Below are 11,855 nucleotides of genomic sequence, written 5' to 3' on the forward strand. Positions count from 1 at the left end.
GTACACGCCTCGAACTCGCAGGCATCCGGCCAGAGAGATAGAAACTCGCATGCTTATTTTAGTGNAAAGTCACAGAAATGAAGCTGGAGGAGCTACGAGAAACAACAAGGGAAAGATCAAGATGGAAAAGACTTGTCCATGAAGTCACCAGGAGTCGACGACGACTCGATGGAACTTAACAACAACAAATACGTATATTACGCTAGCACAGTGAGTCTCCAATCTTTTTCTGAGAAGAGCTATGTGAAAGACAAGCCTGGGGACCAGATACGAAACATATAGTCAAAGATTAAGATTGAGAAGAAGAAAAAACAAACCTACAATATTTAACTTAGTTACTAAACATTACACGGAATTTATTTTTGTATTTGTTTTGTATTTTAATTTTTATGTATTAATTAAATTAAAGCTAAATGTTAAATATAAGCTTTTGCAACTGTTATAGGTATTTGTATTTATTTAATAGTCTGAAGACCGAAATGCATATAAAATTAATTTTATAAATGTGATCTCGATGTGATCTCGTATACGAAACTTACAGTTCGATAAGCCTCATACATCTCCACCAAATGGTAGTTTGAGATAATTATTTAATTCTCTAGAAGCAAGAAGTTTACAACTATAGTATTATAACATTTTTGTTTAAATACGTTAAAATCAAATTGAATTAAAGAAACTTACTTGAAGAAATATATAAGTTGCTTTATCCAATTTCTTGTGTAATAAATCTTGAAGATTCTTGTGTGACTGAAAATTTGATAAATTTATTTAAATATAAATTAATGGAATTTTAATAGAATTGAAAATTACCACATAGAATGTTTTCTCATTTAGGCTATATTATTTTTCTAAACAAACTTACTATTATCCAATTAGAATTTTTTTCGGGAGCATCTTCTAGATCTGTTTCTAATTTATTAATTAACTATAACACAAAATTATAAAATTTACAGTAATTATGTATTAACAAAACTGTATTTATAAATACGTATATTAACAAAATTATACTTATAAATAAGTATATTAACAAAGATAAACCTGTAAACAACTATGACATTCTCGCATAATATCTTTGGTGCTTTCATTTTCTGTCAAATCTCTCCAAATAGATATATAATCATTCACTTCTTGCGGAATAAGAGGATTTGTTTTTCCTCCAGATTGAAGATAATATTCCCACTATTGCAAGAATTTGGTAAATTAAATCGAAATAATTTTGTTTAATAAAAAAGCACTATTGTAAATATCAAACAAATTCATTTTACTTGATCTTCTTCCCATCGTTTCTTTTTCATTTCTTTCAATATATTTTCATAATCTGTTAACTTTTCGGATATTTCTCTTAACTGACAATCTCTAATATCTGTTAGCTATGAAGATTTGAATTTAAAACAAAAAGAATTTTAAAAATACATATATAGTGTAATGTAGACTAACCTTAAATATACATGTATAAATAACTANTTGTTGATAGAGGTCATATTTTTCTATTATAAAAGCATTTTTTCGATAAAATACATTGGAGTAAATAATTTTGTAATTATTTAACATTCTTTGTACTTTCCTATTTGTTTTTGGCTACATTAAAGCATTTTTGAGAACATACATCAGGGTTCCATATTCCCACCCGGTTTTCCCTAAGCCTACTTTCTGACTTTTTGTACAAAAGCCTTCAAAAACCATACATATAGTTACACTAGCGAAAAATCCAATCAGGAACATTTAGTTTAATAGTTACCAGTACTTTTCGCACAAAAAATGTGGGTATAGTTATGATACCTTGTTTACAATTCACTAAAATGAAAATAGGGTTCCATAATACCACCTTCTCCTCTATGTGTTTGCAAAGATAGGAAGGTTAAAACTCCATGGTGGACCAAAGAGATTAGATAAGCAGTACAACAGAAAAAGGCAACTTATAAAAGACATCTGGCAAATAAGACCAAAAGCAACCTATTAGATTATAAAGCTAAATGTAATACAGCTAAACTGCATAAAGATGGTTAAACAAAGATGCTGGAAAAATTTTGGAACAGTATAAAGAGGGGGCAGAATGTTCTGGCAATTAGTAAAGGATCCCAGAACTATTGGGGAAACTGTAACTAGAGAAATAAAGAATGATAAAGGTGAAATTATAACAGAAGAAAAAGATATTCAAAGATATGGAGCAAATACTTTGAACAGCTACTGAATGAAGGAGTGACAGATTTAGCCAAACAAAAGAAAGGTATTGAAATTTTGGAATTATTGAATCCTATCTCTGTTATAAAAGTGGGTAAGGCCATAAAAACACATCAAATGTGGAAAGACCGCCGGTGCAGATGATATCAGACCAGAGATGCTAAAGTATGGTGGAATAATAGTAATACATTGGCTACCTCACATTATTCAAAGATGTTGGTCTGAAGGAAGGTTCTAGAGGATAGGGGAAAAGCTTTAATTGCACGAATTCATAAAAAAAGAAGTAAAACATAGTGATTATAGAGGAATCTCACTCCTTAGTGTACCAGCTAAAATTTAAGCCAGCATTTTAGAAAAAAAAAAAAGCGTCAGACGAATAGTTGAAAGTGACCGAGACCAAATAGAACAGAAAGGCTTTAGTCCAAATAGAACAGATAGGCTTTAGACCAAATAGAAGATGCCAATGTCAAATAATTTACACTAAGGCAATTGACAGAGAAAGCATGGGTGGGAATATAACAAGAAACTATACTTGGGATTCGTTGACCTAGGGCCGTATTCTGGTCATCATCTCTAGTCTCTCACAAGCCGGTCGTTGATTGGCTAATCATTTGTTTACGTCTCGAGCGATCATCGCGTCTCTCCAAACGCGATTCTGGACAACTTTTACTCTCGAAGATTCTCTCGTTTCTCAGGACAAGCGGATAGTTGCTTTTTGTCTTTTGCCTCGATTTCTTTATATCCAATATGCGCCACTGGATGCTACTCGCGCTGTACAATCGCATTAGAAAACGTTCTCTATCGCGGAAAAGAATATTTCGAGAGAGAAAAATGCTTCTGATTGTTTTCCAGTACCTACTCTGAAATGTCACTGATTCCATTTTTTTTTTCTTTTTTTAATTATATCTACATCAATTACTTAACTATTGAGTATAATGTTAATCTTACTTAGATAGTTAAGGAGAAATCAGATGCTAATATTTCGAAAAATATCTAAGTACGCATGATTTTCTAACTTAGGTTATTAAAATTTTTATTTGTTAAAAGACAAATTGACATTACAACCTGTAAAAACGTTATAAAACAAGAAACATATCTTCGTCAAAATTACATGCTTTATTTGAACTCATGCTTTCCTTGCCACGTGATCTATAATTACATACTCTGGGTATATTCGTAAAGTCGAACGAGTTAAACGCGTTAGTAACGAATTGTTCTAAAAGTAGTAGTCTCGCTCAGTGCGCATGCTCTGCGGTGGTGACGTTTCGAACGAAACTCTAACGAAGTTCACGAAGGAAAGAGTTAGTTCACTTCGTTAAGAAAATGGCGGCCGACGATATCGATGTTTCTAAATTCTACTCGAGTGTTTAAACTGTGAATTAAAAGGTGAAATGATAGAAATAATTGCCCATCCGAAGCAATGTAAGAAAAATATTTCGGATAAAGCTACACTAGCAACATTCATATCTTCGAATTTAGAAACAGCCATTTAGTTATAAACGAATTGTTCGAAAAGTCTAACGAAATAAGAATAACGATGACGTTATTCTCGTTTAAATTATTAACTCGTTTGACTTTACGAACGTACCCTCTGCATTTTCGAAAATTTTACAATTTCATTGGTTAAAATTCTATACCGTGTTGCGCGCGCAGACAAAGGAAACATGTATAATCAACCTAGTAGAATCGTGACGTCATCAACGAAGACGAAATCGTTAAAAGTAACTGTCTCTGAGAGACGAATTTCGTCTCTCGTTTTGACGTCATTTGTCCTTGAAAGAAGAGGCGATAGATAAGTGACCAGAATATGACCTCTGGAGAAGGCATTTTATAGAGTGCATAGAGGTTTACTTTTTGAAATTCTAGAGAAATGTGGTATCAAGGATACTCTACTGGGGGAATCAAAAGCTTGTATAGGAACTGCACATCAGCTGTAAGGATAGAAGGACAAATAGGTGACTGATTCCAAGTAAAACTAGGGCGAGGCAAGGATGTACTGTATATTGTCCCCTTTATTATTTATAATTTTTATTGATAATGTAATAAAAGAATCAAAACTATTGATAAACTTTGGTTGGGGAATATAAAAATTAGTTTTTTACTACTTGTGAACCTCATTTATTAACTCAAGATGAGATAAATGTTCTTGTTAGGGATCTGAACGTGTCTAAAACACAGGCTGAACTTTTTAGTTTCTCGACTGAAAGGTCGGAATTTACTTCATCAGACAACTGTGAGAACCGAGGGGGTTAGTTGTCACCACTTACCGGCGGCTCTGTCAGAGGATGGCTTTATAGGAGGGCAAAATAAAATGAGTGGGGAGGTTAATGGGTAAGTTGACAGATTCACAAATAAATACACAGGTTGAACAAGAATAATACATTTAATAAACTATAAAATTGTACATATCAAAAGCGAAGGTGAAAAACTACAAAAATTCTATTCTACGTCGCGACAATGATTCGTCTTTCATATGGAACATCTAATCTCTATTCTCTAAGTTAAATTAAGATACGAGAGACAGATCTCTCGGAGAGATACTTCTCAGAGAGAGATTTCGCAGAGAGAGAGTATACAAATAGATATTAAAAAAAAAAAAATACCTCTAAGTTCCCGATTCGTAATATGTGTTGTTGGTAAAAACGTTCCTGGATCGTCACGGTAGTTATGGCGAGGTAGCGACGGATAGGGTGGCGGTATGGGTCAGTAGATGTGGCAGTCGATGTCCGCCGCGTCGACTGCGTCCAAGCTCTCTTTATACTATTTTTGAGGGGGTGAGAACTATGACATCATTAATGATTTATACGCACACCTGTTCGTGTGTTGATGTCTGGATCTATCTAGTACGGACACTGGTATAGAGAAGTTTGTTTAATTTATTGATACCAGTGTCTAGAAGATATGATTTTATAATATAAGTTTCTATAGGTTTGACGGCTCTCACCCATAAATTAACATTCAGCTTACAATAATTTCTGTAAACTGATCAACAATCTAGATATTGTTTACATTAAATGTCACGTTTGACTATGAACGAGGCGATTTATTGCTGTAACCACGTGTCACGTGCAACCAAAGAGGGAGTAAGAAACATCTCTTATTCCCGTCTTGTTGATATTAACGTCTATAGAATTACCTTTAAACAAATGGAGGAGATTTCTTTTATTGATATACTGACGATTTTTTTCGAGGAGATCGTCTCGGTCATCGACCGCAGAAGGCCCCCCTTTTCCCTTTTCACCTAATCACGAGGTTTATTAGAGGGGGTGATACTGTTCTAAAACAAAAGGGTTTTGGACCTTCACACAACTAAAATGTGTTTCTTTCGTAATTGTCAAGAAGATTTTCAAGATTACTATTCTGAAGAAAGTGATTTCATTTATTACACAATGGAAACAAATTTCCTTCTGTGCCATTAGCTTATTCAATTAAAATAAAAGAAACCTATGAAAATATGGAACTCTTACTTGAAAAAATTCATTATCATAAGTACAGTACAATTGGATCATATGTTGTGATTTAAAAGTCATTGTATTATTAAAAGGTTTGTAGCTTGGCTATACTAAATTTTGTCGTTTCTTGTATGAGTGGAACAGCAGAGATAAGAAAAATCATTACGTCAAGAAGGAATGGCCGAAGCGTGAAATGTTTATTCCTGGCCAGAAAAATATCGTTCATGTCCCATTAGTCAATGCTGACATGATTCTTCTACCTCCACTTCATATAAAGTTTGGACTTTTCAAAAATTTTGTCAAGGCAATGAATGTAAACAATGTTGAACTTCATTATTTGAAAGAAGAATTTCCTCGTATAAGTGACGCTAAATCAAAGCTGGGCTCACAAATAAGAACTTTAATTAAAGATGATAAATTTGAAAGCTTGTTAAGCGCAGTTGAAAAATCAGCATGGAAATCATTCAAATATGTTTCACAAAATAAGTTAGATAATCACAAAACTCCAAATTACTGTGAAATTGTAAATGGGCTCTTACAATTCATTTTGAGGGAAATATCACATCCCATATCTTTGAAAGATATGGGATGTGATATTTCCCTCAAAATGCATTTCTTGGATTCCCACCAGGATTTCTTCCCCGACAATCTTGGTGCTGCCAGTGATGAACACGAGGAGCGTTTTCATCAAGACATTTCTATCATGGATAAGAAGTATCAGGGCCAGTGGAATTCAAGAATGCTTGCTGATTATTGTTGGACACTGAAGAGCAGAAACTCCACATCTTGCCATTTTATACAAGATAAATAAATAAGTGTATGTATGTTGTCTAAATGAATATATTTTACATTTAAACTAGCTGTCACAAAAACCACACGGGATGGAGAAAAACTGTTTATATATTTGAAAACATCATAAAAAGTTCAGGATCAGGTATTTTCATTTGTATGTCAAAAAACAGCTTTCATTTTGTTCTCTAGTGTAATCAAACATCTAACACAAAATGTAATGTTTCTCAGTGGCACGTCATAGCTTCACGGAACCGAGGCAAATTTTCATTAGGGGGCCCCATATAGTGTTGACTTCATACATTTTTCTTTGGGATAATTTTTCGGGGAAATATTTCTTATAAAAGATTTGTTTGGAGTTTCTTGTTGCTGGGGGCTCCAGGAAATTGTCTTTTTTTGCCCATAGGATAACGCGCCACTGATATTTCTATCATAATAAAATATTCTGTTTAAATGAAGCGACTGTTAAAGTATATTCTGAACTTACGAAATACTTTCAATGAATTTCAAACTATTACATTATTTGAAACTAGCAGATGAGCCCGGCATTGCTCGGGCAAAAAGCAATGATAGAGAAGATTAAGATTATAGCCGATCTTACCCGTTTTTGCCGGGTGCAAGAATTAGGTCTCCCTATTCTGAGATTTTTTTTTCAATTTTTGGATGTTTTTTAGGTCTCCAAATTTTTTCAAAAATTTTTACCCGCGCGAAAAAATTTTATCGCGATTTTAATCAATCTTTAATGACGCGCGATTAACACTTAATTGTTTTTTAATGCGATTTTTTATCAAATTTAATTCATCATTCTAAAGTTGTAGTTTTCCATTTGTTCGAAAATGGAAAAGTGGAATAGAAGCAGCAGGATTTTTAGCTCTATTTTGGATTGAATTCTAATATTAAATATTAAGTGAAGTGACAAGTGTTATACAGTTTCTGAAATCGGAAGTCAAGAGGGTTCTATCGGTGTGTAGGTTTTTGAAATTGGATACTTCGTTGAAAAGTTATGACGTCTGGAAAGATATTCGAACTTAGCGATAAATTTCTAATTATGTCGGCAGACAGACTGACGGGCTTCACAGTGTTTGAATTATATCTATGCTGTAAGTACATTTGCCAATTTTTGGAATTGTAGGAGTAACAGTTTTGAAGATTTCAACAACTTTCGGTAAAAATTCGACAAGTCATAGTGGGATTCCTGCTAGTTATTTCCGAAAAATATTCGGATGTTTATGAGAGGACATTAAATATTAACTTTGTGCTAAATTTCATCTCGATACACCTTATAATTTTTGAATTATGGCCGTTCCATCAAATTTTCCTAACCTTCAAAATGTGTTCTATGGCGTAGCCATAGAAACGGTCATTGACTTTACTCTTATAAAGTAGCTGGAAACTTGGGTGAATAGCGATTTTATCACTTGTAATCGAAATAATAAGTAAGAAGGCAATGGCAAACCACTTCCTCAACTCGTGCCAAGAAAACTACATGGACAAGGAATTTCATAATAGAGATATAGTGTTGGAGGATGAGAACTTCAGGTTCGAAAGCACTTTAACTTCTACTGGGGACGAACAAGGAACTTCACTGACTAAGATTGAACATAATGGCATGATTAAGTCAAAGCCGAAAGAGAGTTTAATCATTGATGCAGTCAAACACGAAAAGAAAGTTCCAAGTTTCTTCAAACAACACATATTTGCAACATGGAATGTGAGAAGCATGTATGCTGGAAAACTAGACATAATTAAAAGTGAAATGACAAGAATAGGGATAGAAGTGTTAGGAGTCAGTGAGCTTAAATGGATAGGAANTATGGCTACAATATCAGACATGAAAAAACAACACAGTTTACACTCTCACATCTCATGTACTGTACATGGACGACATAAAACTTTATGCATCCACACAAAAACAACTTCAGCAGCTCCTACAAATCACACATTCATACACCAAGGACATACATTCTCTTGAAAGTACACTTCTGGGGTGAAAGCAACAAGCTTTGTTTTAATATGACTAAAACCAAAGGTACTGTCTTCTCACTCCCAGGTGCAACTGACCTGTATAGGCGTGTGCCGTGCATGCGCTATCGTAATGAATTCATCAAAATAGTCAATCATTTTACTTTCCTGGGTGTACCGATTACAAACTTTCATGGAAATAACACATAAGGCATGTCACCAGTCGCAGCAAATACGAGTTTCAATGGACAATTAAAGGTTGCCAGGAACAGCTGAGGCCTTGGCTTTGAAGCAATGAATGCAATTTACGACTGTCTAATTCCTGCCGATCATTTCATATGTGTCCGTAGTGTGGAGTGAGGCTGCCACACACTCACATAACCATTGGCATCTCCTCACGGCGCAACGACAGGCCCTTATCCGTCTGACCCCGAGTTATTCCACAGTATCAAATGCAACTTTCTCAGTGGTGGCTGGAAAACTTCCCATATTGCATTACTTACAATTCAACAGCAAGCGCATTCTCATTTCCAGGGGCAGGAATGTCTGTATAAACAACACCATCTTAAATGCTACCATGTACAAGGTTGAAAGACCTATAGTGTTCCAACACCCTGCTCAGAGAGGGGGGGCTTTTCTCAAATGAGGTTCCCACGATGATCGAAGGCTTCACAGATGGCTCTAAAACTACTGAAGGAACGGCTAGTGCCTTTGTGATTTTTGGTGTAAATGATGAGATCCATAATCAGACCTTTGTGCTACATCCGTAGTGCTCCATTTTTCAGGTCGAAATTTTTGCAATATCGATGGCCATCAAATGGTGTAACACCAACTTTGTCAATATGCCTATTAATATCTACACTGACAGCCTGGTCACTGCTGCCAAACTGAGAAACAAGGACACCACCAACTCTATTTCCAATGATATTTTCACAGAGGCTGCAACATCATCAAACAGTTATGCCATTAACTGAATCAGGGCCCTGCGGGAAATGAAAGAGCTGACTCCCTAGCACGCAATGCAACACTGAATTACACCGATCATCAAGAATATGATTGCATCCGTAAGTCCAGACTCAAACTGCTCATTTGGAACGAAACCATTGAAGCATGGCAGGCCGTTGGGATAAAGTTCCGTGCAGTATATTACAAAAAGATTCTTTCCAAGTTTCCAGAACTGTATACATAACAAATGGATTCAGCCTGGTCATGAACTGACGCAATTCTTAACTGAACATGGACGCTTTCGTGTGTATCTTAAGAGATTCCATCTCATAGATAATGATCACTGTAATCTTTGTGGTATCCAGGATGGTGTTTTACCCTATCTTTACAGTTGTCCCATGCTCGAGGATATTAGCCATTGCTGGAGGAAGCAAGTGAATCTAAACAATATAGACTGGCCAGCAAACCCAGACTTCCTTGTTCATAATAAAGACAATCTTAGTCTCTTCAAAGAACTTATTAAACTTTATATGATTAGAAGTGATATTTGTTATCCTACAGTTGGCATCTTGTCGTGCATTACTGTTTCTGTGAACCAAGACTTTCTGTGTAAATTAAAGACTATCTTCGTTTACTCAACGAATTTACTAAATTTTATTTTACCTGTAAAGACATGTGTTAACCTGCAGTATATCACTACCTATTAGGCGGCATATTTACTACAATGTAGCTTTATGTTTTTGCCCTAGTTAGAACCGTAATACTGTATAACGTTACAATGCTGTTTATTTCTGTTTATGTGCACACACGCATATTTAATTTTATTATTTTACCAGCATTTGTCTCCTGAAAAAATTGTAATAGTTATCAGCATATAACATCAATGTAACCTTTTTCTGTAAGTTCTTGCCTGATTATGCCAGGCGGTATCAGGCTAAGTAATAAAGATTATTGACAGACAGACAGACAGTTGTTTAATACGTTGTGGGCAGATGAAGCACAAATTATCTGTAACAGGAAGGGTAGGTAGTCAAAAAGGACTTAAAATTGATGTCATCATATTTACATGACCCCTTCAGCCAGGCGGTGGAGTAATGGACTGGATCTGACATATCTACACATTATTAGCTTCTGTAAATAGTTCCACAACTACCATTCGTTCTTAGACTCAACTTCTATGTAATTTGGCTTACTTGCCGAACAAAAATTAAGCTTCGTTCATGTTCGTAAATGCTTCAAACTTGAAACTTCCTTTCTTATATAAAAAAAATTCCTGTTTCTGATTGGTGCGAATATTTTTATCTGGTGAAAATGTTCAATACGCTGGAATTCTAGTGCCATTCGCAAAAGAAAAATTTGCTGGAAACGAATTAATCGATGACGCAATATTCGTTCTGCATTTTGCCAACGATTCGTTCTCTGTATGAGCTAAGTTTATGAGCAACTTTAAGCTGGATATTTAAAAATAATCCTTGCTAATTTTCAGTTATTGTTACATGAAATTTATGAAGTGTCGTGTTATTTGGATGATATTAAAGACTATTTTTTTTCAGATCAAATCTTTCCACTCGGAATTCATGTTTTATAACATGACTGTACGAACTCGCATGGCATTGCGAAGAAACGCTTAGAGTGAATTTTCACACAGTTTCAAGGATTACTCCGCTTCGGGATTTGCGAGGAAAACATTTAGATAGATCAACAGCTGTTCTAAAAAACACCATGAGCAGTTAATTAATTAATTATTCAATTTGCTGAATTTCCTGAAGACACCTTATACTGCAGAAATCTGAATTTGACAATTTAATTATTTGTTTGTTTCTATTTTGATGTATATAAATCACGGTATATTCAACATGTTTAATGGTTTGTGTTTTGGTATGATTTTTAAGAAAATTCAAACACTGCTCGACAGCAATTATTTTAAAATACAGTAGAACCTCGATTATCCGGACCTCTATTATCCGGATTTTCGATTATCCGGATTGTTCAAAATAAACAAAAATTTTATGAATTTGCTGATTTGCACTTGGCGAATTACGACACTGTTTATGTACGTGATGGAATGCATAACTTTTTTTGTTTCAACAACGTCTCACCCGGCACAGTGGTTGTAAACTCTTAAATATATTTTACGTAGTAATAAAAATATAACTTGACATACGTATTTATAAATAATTTATATTCAAATTACATCATTTCTATGACCAAGGGCGGCGTAAATCAAGGACGACGTGGGGCACCGCCATTGCCTCGAAGGTTTATGCATTACTTAAAAGCCGCAAACGCGACGAAAAAATTTTACTCGTCATAAAACGATAAATAGTTTGTCAAACTTTTATTTATAAAAATGCAGTTTCAACTGCTTTTTATTTTATAAAATCCGTCTTCTTGCGCCAGCAGAGGGCCTTTTAAACAATAGGTAGTCTGTTAGCGTTTGTCAGTAGTAGTCCAAATTCAATACGAACGTTTGTTTCTTGAAAATTTGATCACGATTTAAATACAGTACTTACTTTTAATATTACC

General features: G+C 34.6%; 1 protein-coding gene across 2 annotated transcripts in view; it reads right to left on the reverse strand.

Annotated features, from left to right (window-relative positions):
- Window positions 1-205: 205 nt before the first annotated feature.
- Window positions 206-11,855, reverse strand: part of LOC111622465 (protein CASC1-like) — a 28,035-nt gene continuing 16,385 nt past the window's right edge. The window contains exons 3-7 of one of the 2 annotated variants that reach the window (XM_023364842.1): window positions 1,266-1,370; window positions 1,039-1,179; window positions 863-925; window positions 682-747; window positions 206-598 (exon numbers count right to left, since the gene is read on the reverse strand). In XM_023364842.1, the coding sequence (XP_023220610.1) occupies window positions 587-598; window positions 682-747; window positions 863-925; window positions 1,039-1,179; window positions 1,266-1,370 (387 nt within the window). In that variant the 3' untranslated portion in view covers window positions 206-586. Of the gene's footprint in view, window positions 748-862; window positions 926-1,038; window positions 1,180-1,265; window positions 1,371-11,855 lie in introns of both variants that reach the window. The other variant, XM_023364841.1, reaches the window with a different exon arrangement.

The sequence above is a fragment of the Centruroides sculpturatus genome, unplaced genomic scaffold, assembly GCF_000671375.1.
Source record: "Centruroides sculpturatus isolate CEXI.00-Female unplaced genomic scaffold, Cexi_2.0 scaffold150, whole genome shotgun sequence".
NCBI classification, from domain to species: domain Eukaryota; kingdom Metazoa; phylum Arthropoda; class Arachnida; order Scorpiones; family Buthidae; genus Centruroides; species Centruroides sculpturatus.